This window comes from Ixodes scapularis, unplaced genomic scaffold, assembly GCF_016920785.2.
Source record: "Ixodes scapularis isolate PalLabHiFi unplaced genomic scaffold, ASM1692078v2 PGA_scaffold2__306_contigs__length_199485367, whole genome shotgun sequence".
NCBI classification, from domain to species: Eukaryota; Metazoa; Arthropoda; class Arachnida; order Ixodida; family Ixodidae; genus Ixodes; species Ixodes scapularis.
The window spans coordinates 45,164,328-45,176,686 of NW_024609857.1; the positions used below are offsets into that span (position 1 = coordinate 45,164,328).

At 46.9% G+C, this 12,359-nt stretch overlaps 1 protein-coding gene across 1 annotated transcript in view; it reads right to left on the reverse strand.

Moving 5' to 3' along the window:
- The window catches only part of LOC115332859 (MFS-type transporter SLC18B1-like), a 38,554-nt gene extending 31,170 nt beyond the window's left edge, over positions 1–7,384 (reverse strand). Inside the window, exons 1-4 of the mRNA XM_042291362.1 lie at positions 7,358–7,384; positions 6,923–7,018; positions 6,500–6,573; positions 4,510–4,657 (exon numbers count right to left, since the gene is read on the reverse strand). Coding sequence (XP_042147296.1) covers positions 4,510–4,657; positions 6,500–6,573; positions 6,923–7,018; positions 7,358–7,384 — 345 coding nt within the window. The remainder of the gene's footprint in view (positions 1–4,509; positions 4,658–6,499; positions 6,574–6,922; positions 7,019–7,357) is intronic.
- Positions 7,385–12,359: the final 4,975 nt, after the last annotated feature.

Sequence of the window (12,359 nt, forward strand, 5' to 3'; positions counted from 1 at the left end):
GCTGCGTAGCCATTGAAGCGCGCTGTGATCCGTCCTGCATGTGAATCGCCGTCCAAGCAGGTAGTGCCTAAAGTAACGGACGAAATAAACCAGGGCCAGAATTTCTTTCCTGGTCACACTGTAGCGGCGTTCAGGCTTCGTGAGGATACGACTGCCGTAGGCGATTACCTTCTCCATTTCATCCTGTACTTGGGATAGTACCGCGCCGATAACGTTTTCACTTGCGTCCGTGTTGAGGATAAAGCGTAGGTCGAAATTTGGAAACGCCAGAACTGGAGAGTTCATGAGGCGCTGTTTGAGCTCTTCGAAGGAGTCTTGGCACTGTTGTGTCCAGACGAATTGAACTTGCTTCTCCAACAATTTGTGAAGCGAGGCCGCGATGTTGGCAAAGTTTGCAAAAAATTTCCGGTGGTACGAGGCAAGTCATAAGAACGAGCGAAGAGCCTCGACACTTAAAGGCTGTGGCCACTTCGAGACCTTTTCTGTTTTTGTCTCGTCGGTTCTGATTGCTGTAGCCGAAATTTTGTGGCCCAAGTACAAAACGCTGTTGCTGAAGAAGCAGCACGTTGAAAGTTTCAACTTGAGACCTGTATCTCTCAACGCCTTCAGAACTTGTCGAAGATGCATAACATGTTTGACTTTCGTTTTGCTGAATATGAGAAGATCGTTGAGATAGCAAAGACAGAAGTAAAATTTTCCCACGATTATTTGCATCAACCGTTGAAACGTTGGAAGAGCGTTGCACAGCCCAAATGGAAGGACATTAAATTTGAAACGTCCTTGATGTGTGGCAAACGCTGTTTTCTCTCGAGACCCCGTCGACATCTCCACCTGCCAATATCCTGACGGCAGATCGATGGTGCTGAAATATTTAGCACCGTTCAGGGCTTCGACTGTGTCGTCGATCCTAGGCAGTGTATATGCGTCCTTGCGTGTGACCTCGCTCAGCCGACGGTAATCTACGCAGAAGCACAAGTTTCCGCCCTTCTTTTTCACCAGAACGACGGGCGCAGCCCATGGGCTGTTAGAAGGACGAATTACTCCCGCGTCCAGCATTTCATGCGTTTTCGTGGTCACAACTTCGCGGCGGTTTGGAGGTAAGTGGCGCGGGGATTCTTTGATTAGACCGGCCGCACCAGTGTCGATTGGATGCGTCAGAACTGACGTTCTCCCAAGTCCTAATTACCTTGAGAAATTATATCCTCGAAGTCAAGAGCGTACCTTCGATCAGTTTTTGTTGATTACCCTGGATGTGTTGTGATGCGGTAAGCTCATCTTGCAGCGAGCTGACTGTCCATTTCTCTCTTTTCGTCGCAGAGCAGACGCTGTCTCGTGCAGCCTGCGCGTGCCTCTTGTCAAGTGGAGCAGTGGAGTACTCGCCTTCAGGGTAGTCAAAAGCGTGCAAGGTTCCGAGACTTGTACCCTTGAATAAGGTGACCGGCTCTTCGGAATGGTTGATGACACATACTGGCAGCTTATCGGACACTGTCAACACGCTCCAGGTGACTTCACTATTCCTTTTCACGAGGAGATCCGGGCGAAGTTTGAGAAGCCCGGTACCGAACTCTGCCGTATTCGGTGTAATGGTCCCGAGAACAATGATTACGGTCGTCGGTGGCAGGACCGACGTGACTGAAAGATGAAATCTTTGGATCTAAGCGCACGGGCTCTCTACTTGTCGTTCAAGTTTTCACTCGCTGAAGTCAACCCGAAATCGGTGTTTTATTAAGAAGTCCAGTCCCAGGACGAACTCATGTAGGATGCCGGGAATAACAATCACAGGATGGCTCACCGAGAGATCTCCAACCTCAATGTTTGAGCTGCATGTTTCCCATACTTCGAAGGCGGCGCCGTTAAGGCCAATGACTCCCTCTCGGTGAGTGAACTCAAGGTCAGGGTTGTCGCGCGAGAGCTCAAGCCACTTGTCGCCTCGTAAAATGGTCGCTGACAACCCGGAGTCGATAAGCATGTTCATGAAAATTCCGCCCACTTTCCCCTCACTGTTATTTTGGGGTGCGGAAGAATTCCCTGATTTCCATGTTCTACAAATGTAGGGCTGTCACTTCGCAGTGGCTGACTCTGGTCAGAGTTTGCACACGATGTTGCAAGGTGGCCAATACCGCCACACTGAAAACATCGTGGTCGCCTTCTAGGAGTGTTTCCGCGCGGGAAAGCTTTGGCTGTGCTCCTGGAAGTGACTCTGCGACTCAAAGCAACTGTTCACTGTGGCGCGAAGGTGGGCCACGCTGCTGGTCAACGCCGCAATGGCATAGCCTCTGGGTCGCGTAGTGGCTTCTGAAGTGTTACCCACGGCGGCGCACAGTATTGGTGTCCCCGTAGTCGCAGACAGATGCCCAATGGATGTTAGTCTTGAGGCTATCTCAAGAGCTTCCTCAAATGTTGCAGGGTCAGCGGCGAGTACTTTGTCACGCAGCTTGGATTGGAGACCCACAATGAACTGGTCCCGTACCATCGGGTCGCCCACGTGTAGTGACACCTCCGGATAAGCCTGTCCAAAGAGGTCCACGAGGTATAGGCATAGACGTCAAGGGCTTCCGTGGGTTGATGGCCGCGGGACTGAAACTGTGCCGCAGATACAGCACGCTGGCCCGCCGACGCCAAACGAAGTGTCAACGCCTTCACTAGGGCGGGAGAAGTCGCCTTGTTTTGGTGGGGATGATGCTGGAAGACGCGGAAGGCCCATCCTCAGAGGCGTGTCGGCAGGTACACCAACTTTTTGGCGTCGTCCCAACCGCTGGCTGCCGCGCAAGTGGAGAAGAGCTTTGCCCATTACTAAAAGCTTCCCTCACCGGTGAAGACGTGCGCGAGAACGGGGTGTACAGGTTTGGTGGCCATCCCACCGCTGCCACCAATTGTAACGTGATGGCCAAGAAGCGGAACAGCGTTCGGTTTGGGCTACCATTTTTTCTATGCCCGCGTTCCCCTGGCACGCGCTCCCACTGCGCGCTTCTTCTTCGCTGTGGCGATACCAGCGATCAACACACACACACACACACACACACACACACACACACACACACACACACACACGCACACACACACACACACTCACACACACGCACACATATATATATATATATATATGTGTGTACTATGGGAGCCTAAGAAAAACGTCGAACGTCGCGGTTGTCTTTCTGAGTGTCATCTCTCGTTCCCCAATTCTCACGTGTACAGGCAGTATTTATGGCGGACTGTTTATGGCTGGGGAGGTTTTAAGTGCTCCTTCTTTTCATCCTGAAACATAATAGTGAAATTCCTTCTCGTCTATCTCTTTCTGTGTGCAAAAAATAAACCAATAAAATAACTTAATGAATGGACAGGGGATATTTAAATATGATGTTATTTGCATTCCTTCTTTATGTAGCAAAATGTGCGTGAGCACCGCGTGAGAAAGTGTTTTTTGTCGTAAATCAGGTAGCATAATAACGTAGATACGACAAAACGTTTATTCCTATGACTAATTGTCTCTTCGTTTTAGAGCGCAGCTCTTAGGGGCCCGTTCCCGGCTTGAGCGGCGTCGGCGTCGCCGTCGGCGTCGCCGTTGGCGTCGGCGTAACCAAGGTCATCCCAAGGTCACGTGGCCCCCAAGGTCATCCCAAGGTCACGTGATCCTCAAGGTCATCCCAAGGTCACGTGACCCCCAGAGGTCACGTGACCCCTTCCCCAGGGTCACGTGACACCCAAAGTCACGTGACCCCCCTGAAGTCACGTGACCCCCCGAGGTCACGTGACCACCCCCAGGGTCACGTGACCCCCGCCGAAGTCACGTGACCTCCCCGATGACGTCATCGTCACTGATGCCGGTGAGGTCATCAGTGACGTCACTGATGACGTCATCAGTGATGACGATGACGATGCGGATGCCGGTGACGTCATCAGTGACGTCACTGATGACGTCATCAGTGATGATGACGATGACGATGCGGATGCCGGTGAGGTCATCAGTGACGTCACTGATGACGTCATCAGTGATGATGACGATGACGATGCGGATGCCGGTGACGCCATCTGTGACGATGACGTCATCGGGGAGGTCACGTGACCTCGGCGGGGTCACGTGACCCTGGGGGTGGTCACGTGACCTGGGGGTGTCACGTGACTTGGGGGCATCCGCATCGTCATCGTCATCATCACAAATGACGTCATCAGTGACGTCACTGATGACGTCACCGACATCCGCATCGTCATCGTCATAATCGCTGATGACGTCATCGCAGTCCGCATCGTCATCGTCACTGATGACATCATCGGCATCGTCACGTGACCCCCCAAGGTCACGTGACCCCCCCAGGTCACTTCACCCCCCCAGTACCCTTCCCTCCTCCTCCTCAAGAGCTGCGCTCTAATTCGGTGTTACAGGGAGTTGTAAACGGCTTTCACTTTTTTTAATTGTTGTTTATTAGGACATATAATTAACAACAACACCGAAGACGCCTCAATCAACATTGCAAAAGAAGGGCCCAGATATTCCAGTAAGCGAACACTCACGATCATTACACCACTCTTTTCCTTGAAATGATTAGTGATGTCAGCAAACAACACAACTGTCAAGACAATTTCCGTGAAGCCACCGATAGCGAAAAGAAAAATACATATCCCAAGCAGTGCCGTCCCGTCAGCAATCCAGTACACGCTTCTAGAAACACAAAGATGGAAAGATGACAAACAAAAAAATATCAGTACGTTTTAAGAGAGCATCTATTTGCTATGTTTTATTTTATTTTTCAAGTACGAGGAATGTAGCACTGGATATAGCAGTACATGATTAGTTGGTTTAAAGTGAATAACCCCTGGGTCAGCCGGGCACGTTTAAGGCCTTCAGACCGAACTCCTTTAGAGGGTCGGCAAACCAGCACCAACCAGTACGCGCAAGATCGCGCACGGATTTGCCGATTCTATGAAGGTGTTCGTACTGAAGGCCTTTGTTGTGCCGGTTTGACCCAGGTATAACAGTCACAACCTTTATGAGACGATACTCGAAACATATTTAACACAACCTAGTTTTTGGATTTTGTCACAACGTACAGAAGACTTAGGCCTTCTCTCTCCTTGGTAAAAACAGTACAGAATCAGTATACTCTAGATGCACTCAAGAATACTAAAAGTGTAGTCTCCATGGTGAAAGCGTACAAAAGATGAACATATAACTGACAAGTACGAAGGGTGCCATACTGAAAGTATGCACTTACATACAAAACTGGTACATGCACGTAAAGTGCAGCCAGACTGCAGTGTAACCATACTCATATCATACTAATAACGTACACTTATAATGCACATCGGTTAGTGTTTTAACTACACTTCTTAAGTAGTCCATAAGTTTACTCGGTAGTGAATTTAAAGTGTACAAGCTATGTGACAACAAGTTAGTGTTAGCTACTCAGCTTTTGTCTAGAATAATACCGTGTCGAAGTTTATAAAACAATATGTATAGAAATGCAAGAGCTATTTATCTGATCGCGAAGACATCTTGTTACCTTTACTAGGAGTGCATTTGCAATCTACTGAATGTAGAGATGTTGTGTACTTACAGCGTACTTGCATTGTACTGGAAGAATAGAGGCAGTGTGCTATAGCCTGTAAGTACAGAGTGTGGGTTCCCCCTTTGGGGGTACTACGTAGAAACACAGTAGGTGCCTTGGTTCAGGATAATGACGTGTTTAATGACGAGTGGGCACCACGTTTGCCCGATGGCCAACAAAGTCCGAAATGATGGCGCAAGCTCTTTTTACAGTGTTACCACTCGGAGTCCGCGCTGCCGCGAATAACAGTATTGTAAAAGGGGGGAGGATCGAAAAAAGAAGGGAAGGCGCCGTCGAGCTGAGCCTCACCCAGCGAAAGTCGCTCCTGTGCCGTTGGTTTGGCAGTATCATATAGCCTGCGGAAATGGACGCTCCCGGAGTGGTCGTAGTTAGGTTTGCTCCCCAGAAGGACGGACGCGTCCAATTATCAAGATCGCGAAGAGTATGGCTTTGGCAGATCACCCAAGAAGGGCGAGGGAGAGCCGTCCACAAGGGAATACGACCACGCCTCGCACACGGGACGCGCGCCTACATGGCGACGCCCTACGGCCTGTCTGAGTTAGGCCTAGATAAAAATGCGGGGAACACGTGACTTCTACGAAAGAAAGTGTACGTTCTTGTTTCATAAGTACACTTTATAAGTACACTCTCAGTACAAGTGAAAAGACGGTGAGAGTGCAGGCGAGCTGGTGGTAGCTAATCATGTCCTATTACACCTGAGACTGCGGTGCAAGAAATCGGAAGAACTTACAGTAGAAGGAACAGACACAGAGAACGTCTCAAACTCAGCTAACTGGTTTATTTCTCAGTACGTTTTCAGTACACTGATTCTGGACTGCATTTTACTAAGGGTCTTCGCTCTTTGTCCTCAGTTAATTTCAGCAGACCCTTTACTTTATCTCTGCAAAACCAGTTTTCTATAATTTAAAGGACCTTCCGAGAAAATGTTCACTTACCCCATAAAAATCGTGAAAAGAAAATAAACGCCAAGGGCTACCAAGTAGCATGTTCTCGCCGAGGTCAATTCCAACTGGAAAAAAAACGCGCTTACTAGACATCCTCAAACAAATTTCCACACGCGTTCTTCCCAAAAACTCCGGCATACATACAACACCGTGATACACTCAAAACGTCAATAATCATTTTTATAGATTTATGCCAGCGAGAGCAGTCATAGGAATCGTGCTCCAGTGGTCAGGCAGTCTCACTGACCAGACGTTAATTAATAGAAAGCATGATAGCGATTACCCTTCTTATCCGTTGAAATTACTAATGAAAAGCCAATGATTGCTTTTCAGAGTGTTTTATGGAAAAGCATACATCCAGTGGCAAGGCAAATTATAGCACAGAGAAAGAGGGAGCACTTCTTTAGATCTCACCAGTTTGGGTGTGACGAAGGAACCGAGTAACATGGTTATCTCGTATGCTGAATAAACAAAACCGTACTGCCAGGCGTGCAGCCCTTTCGAGGAAGCCTAGAAATACAGAAAACGTGCTATTAACAAAAGCCAGAATTATCATTCATCGACTATTTATATATATATATATATATATATATATATATATACCACATTGCTTTTTATTCTGCAGCTGTGAAATAATCTGATTCCACTACCTTAAATCTAACAACCAAAATCGTTTCTTCTTTTAGTTTTGTTTAATTTTTAACTTAATTCAAGAGTCACACTGTGAAGATGCAAGAAATATGTATGGCCTAGGATTTATGTTTGCACGATTATTCATGTAATTGTATATAACATTGTACGACTGAAAGCACGTACACCAGTGACTCAGAGAGAGAGAGACCCCTGCACCTGAATGCGAGAAGCAGCAGATAACATGCTAGCCGACCACCGTATTGAAAGTAACGGCCATAAAATTATAAGGGTAAACTTGTTCATTGCCCACACTGAATCAGGGGCGGATCCAGATTTCCGTTTTTTTTTTTTTTTTTATTTTTGTGCGGGGGGGGGGGGGGGGGAGAATTTGTAGGGATACTATTCTCTCATTCTTTCTTGTGCACCGGAAGGGTCTACCCTTGTCAAATCGCCCTCAGAGAAGGGAAGAGGTGCGGGCGTCGACTTTGTTTTTGCCACACTAAATGGCAAACACGTTAACGCCTTCTGGTGGCGACACCACTGGAAGGCGTTCATCGTTTTGGCCATAAAGACCGCATGTTTATTGAGACATAGTGTCGAGAAACTTGGGCATTAGTAAAGTGGACGAGACAACAGGAATTAACCATTTTTTCTGTAGTTCAGGAAGATGCATTGTATATCCGAAGTCTCCAGGAATATGTTGTAAAACGACTTTTGTTTGGGCTAGTTGGTTCTTACTAGACATGATTAAAATAGCGCAAATTTGACAAGGACAAAATGAAGGCACACGTAGAGCAGGACTGGCGCTTACTTCCAACTAAGTTTATTTGATCATCAACCAAGCAATATATACCAGGGTGATTTCAGATAAGATCGACCAAAGGATGGCTAGTCGACATTTTTAAATCAACTGATGTTTTTATATGTTATTGTCTAGTGTCTGGTATGAACGAATCCAAACTTAGTTTTGACTAGAAAAAATACTTGGGGACAGGAAAAATCGTAAGGCATGAGGTGGTGGACAGTTGCATTAACGCGCACTGATGGAGGGGGCCCGTTTGAGAGTGAATAACTAAAGCGATAACATTAGGAGAACTCTAATACGTTTTAGGCGCAAACTATGGGTATAGCGTGCTAGTAATATAAAGTAATCATATTTATTTAAAATTTATTTATTTTTCTAAAAATTGACAAACATGCCTGCTCGAACGACAAATGGCAAACTTCGGAGGTCTGTATCTCATAAAATAATTTAATCATTATGATATAATTTGCAGATATTATTCTACTAATATATAGCTAATATTTAAAAAAATAACTAAGGTATCTGTGTGATACAATAGTTAGGATATATTTAGTCAAACATGGAAAAAAAATCAAACAAAGAAAAATTCCGATGCGAATAAAAAAAAAACACCACCCTCGATTTTTTTTAAATTTAGGTAACCTGTTATACTCTATTTCGGCATTCATTTCCATTAAAAACATGTTGCATCATTTTATTGAGAAAGAAGATACAACTCCCCAAAGTAGGGTCCTTTTTCAAAGCCTACACTTAGCAGTGTTTTATACAAGAACTGACTCTGAGTTCCAGTTTCATGAAACCAACACACATCTTTTATATATTTTTATTCAGATGAGGCCAATGATAACTAAAGAAATCGTTCACACACTTAAATTAAGGAGAAACTACTGTGTACAAAGAGGTATCATATTACGGACTAGTGATCCGAGATAAGATCATGCAGCCATCGGCCACTCGGAACTTTGTTTACTTTATTCTCCTGCGACACTATATGCTATTCCCTCTTCCGCTCTACCTTCATATCTCTCTCTCTCTCTCTCATATATATCCCTGATATATATCCAGAACAAAAACATGTTCAAGCATTCCCTTTCTGCGTGGTAGTGTTCTGTGGCTAGCAAAAATCATTTCCTCGCTAAGCTCACGATTATGGCAAAATAGTTGCCGGAAACCGCAGACGACACTCGTTGCTAGTTCTGGCAAAACGACCGATACAATCTTTTTTTCGCATTTCCCCGCTCGCTGTCAAGGACAAGGGGGTTCGCTTCAACCAGCAAAACATGGCCGCCGACGCCTGTTTACTAAGCAGTCATGCCTGTCGCCATCTCACTCGCTGGCGTCACGGGCGATAATATCAGGCACAAAGGGGCACACAAACCGGCAGCATTATCCCCAAATACTCGAGCCTCGCGTAAATACATAGAGTGTAAACGCTGTCGCCATGTTATCGTAGTAAGACCGCCGCCCCCCCCCCCCCCCTCCCCCAACGGGGGACTGCAGTACGCGACGGCGTACTAACACAACGGCGACGATATCGACATCGCGGGCTCCGAATTTTCCCATAGTTCTACTCCACGGGCATTTCTCGAAACGCTTGATATTGTGTACACCCGCCTGGAAGGATTTCAGGCGCGTAGTTAAGATAAGGCGGTTCTCCGCGGCAAAAGAAAGCAATTTCACAAAAGCTTAGAAGCGGCGGCGACGCGTGTGCGGTGAACGCTTGTAGTTTTGGTGTGGACAGGGTGTGTGTGTTCTCGTTGTTGACACCAGCCGGCGATAAGGCACTGCAGGCGGTAGCTCAGTACAGCAAGGGCTAATCCGAGTGACCATCAACGTAACCCCACCGCCAACCCCTCGCGAACCGGTCGCCGACATGGCTCAGGCTGTGTCATGAACCACGTGGTAGAAGCTCGGGTGCTTTCATATCAGCACGTGGAGGGACGACAGTGCGATTCCGGAAAGTCTTTTTCGAAGGCCGCTGACCACAATTTTTTGTCTGGAGACTTTCCCTCTTTCTTCCTTTGACGTGGATCAAGCTTTGCCGACAGCCTCAGTTGTGACCTCTCTTTTCAAATGTACGTTTGCAGTGAGTGAGCTCCTCAGCCTCGGACTTGTCACTTGTGCACCCAGTAGTTCTTTCAATTGGCAATTATATGCCATCAGTTGGGGTTTAATTTCTATTATTTATGTATACATTATGAAGACGTCCTGGAGCTCCGAACGAGTGTTTTGTGCAGATTACTTTTGCAAACACAAAAATACTATACCAAAGCAGCGGAATTTTCGAAGTGTTGTCGAGTTGGACCTAAACTCGTTGAAGCAAATTCTTCCGCCTGACTGTTCCACCAAAGTGAGTGCGACGGATTACCTGTGCTACCATTGCTTCATGCACATCACTAAGGAGATCTCAATGCGAAGCTCAGAGCAGTGCCCTGACATATTTGTGCCAGCTGAAGAAGCAATTGAAGATCTAAATCGCAGCATACTACCTACAGATGTGTCGCCGCTGAGACAACCAAGCGTCGTAAGAAGTCGGGACAGGCCTGCCTATGTCAACAGAAAGCAGACAGAACTGGAGCAGGTTGCTGTCAAGAATATACGCTCAAGGCTACGTATTGCGTACGACAGGGACGCACCATCGGGGTCGTCCGAACCAACATGCTCCACATGCACTGAGTGGGTGGACAACTTTCGGCAGGCCTTTGAAACCGCCACCTCTCTCCGGGAACGTTGTCAACTGCTTACACTCCTGCCGTCAACACTGACGAAGAATGGGGTTCAAAAGATGATTCCACAGGCCTCAATGTACCTCATCAGTAAATCCCGAAAACTCAAGGAAAAGCATGGCGTGTGGTATGAGCCGGATCCTTACACGAGGTGCAAGGTGAGCCCTGAGAACCTGTCTGCTGCCCTAGAGTACTTCACGAAAGACGAGCTACAATGTTCGCGCCAAAGTCCCAACCAGAAAGACGTCATCTCTGTCATGCTCAACGGAGAGAAAACGTTCGTGCCAAAGCGCTTCATGACACGCTCAATACGAGAGGCCTTCCATATATACAAAGACAAGCATCCCGATTCCGGCGTTGGGCTAACGAAATTTTATTCGTTGCGCCCTAGATGGGTCCAATGTATTCCACACCAGGAAGTGTGCGTTTGTGTGCGCTGCGCCAATTATTATCTTTGTATTGCCGCTCTAGAGAACGTTACAGGCTCAACATTCAACACTGGTGAAATGAACTCGGCATTTCTGTGCGACCTAGCAACAGAACTGTGCCTTCAAGGAGACTGTGATCACTGCCCAAAAGGCCAGTTTCTTACACTCCAGGAACTTGATATCCCGGAGGATGAAGAGATTGTGCTTGCAACATGGGAGTCCGGCGACCTTGTGAAAAAAACTTTAGAACCTGAGACTTTCCTAAAAGTCATCCAAGTGACGGTTGGAAGTTGGGTACTTCACAACCATATCCGGCAAACGCAAGGTAAAGCGCAAGGTAAAGTAATGCAACGCGGGAGCATTGTCTTTCATTTTGACTTTGCTGAAAACTGGGCCGTCGTGCTTCCTGACGAAGTTCAAGCATATCACTGGAACAAAAAAAAACAAGTTTCGATATTTACATGTGTAGTGACGACAAGAAAATCTACAGACAGCTTTGCCATCATCAGTGAGGACCTGTGTCACGACGCCGCTCACGCTTGCTTGGCTCTAGAAAATGTGAAGGAGTGGGTTGAAGACAACGTTGCGGTATACTCGTACGTGACGTACGTAAGTGACGGCGCCGCCAGTCATTTCAAGAATCGCTACCAGCTTCACCAATTTGCAAAGGACGATTGCCCACAAGCCCAGTGGTTATTTTCTGCATCTGGACATGGGAAAAATGCATGTGACGGAGTTGGCGGACTCGTGAAGCACCAGGCCACGCTGAACAACCTGAGAGAACGTTCAGTAAGCGCAATTCAGACGGCCAGGACAATGGTGAGCGTTCTATCAAAGAAACTGAAAGGCGTGCATCTTGTATATCTGGACGAAAATGAGGTTGTTCGGTATCGTGAACAAAAAAAAGAAGAGTGGCTGACGGTGCGCGCCTTCCCTGGCATTCAGTCTTGGCACGCGTGGCGGCTCAGCAAGTCATCAACAGAAGGGACCTGTGACGTATATGTAGCACGGACAGTCGGATCTGCTTGGAAGCAACTTTATTAAATGGGTACAGCGAGGAAAACCTTAGCGTAAAGTGCCGAATTTGATTCCCCAAGGACTGCTCATTTTGAATGCAGGGACATCTTATTTATCACATTTTTCTTCACGGGGTATTTAACCTACTTTTTTTGTTGGTGGTTACTAATAATTTTTATCTGATCACTATAAAAAAAATCCCAAAATCTTATCCTCGAGCAGGATAAAATATATCGGCTTGC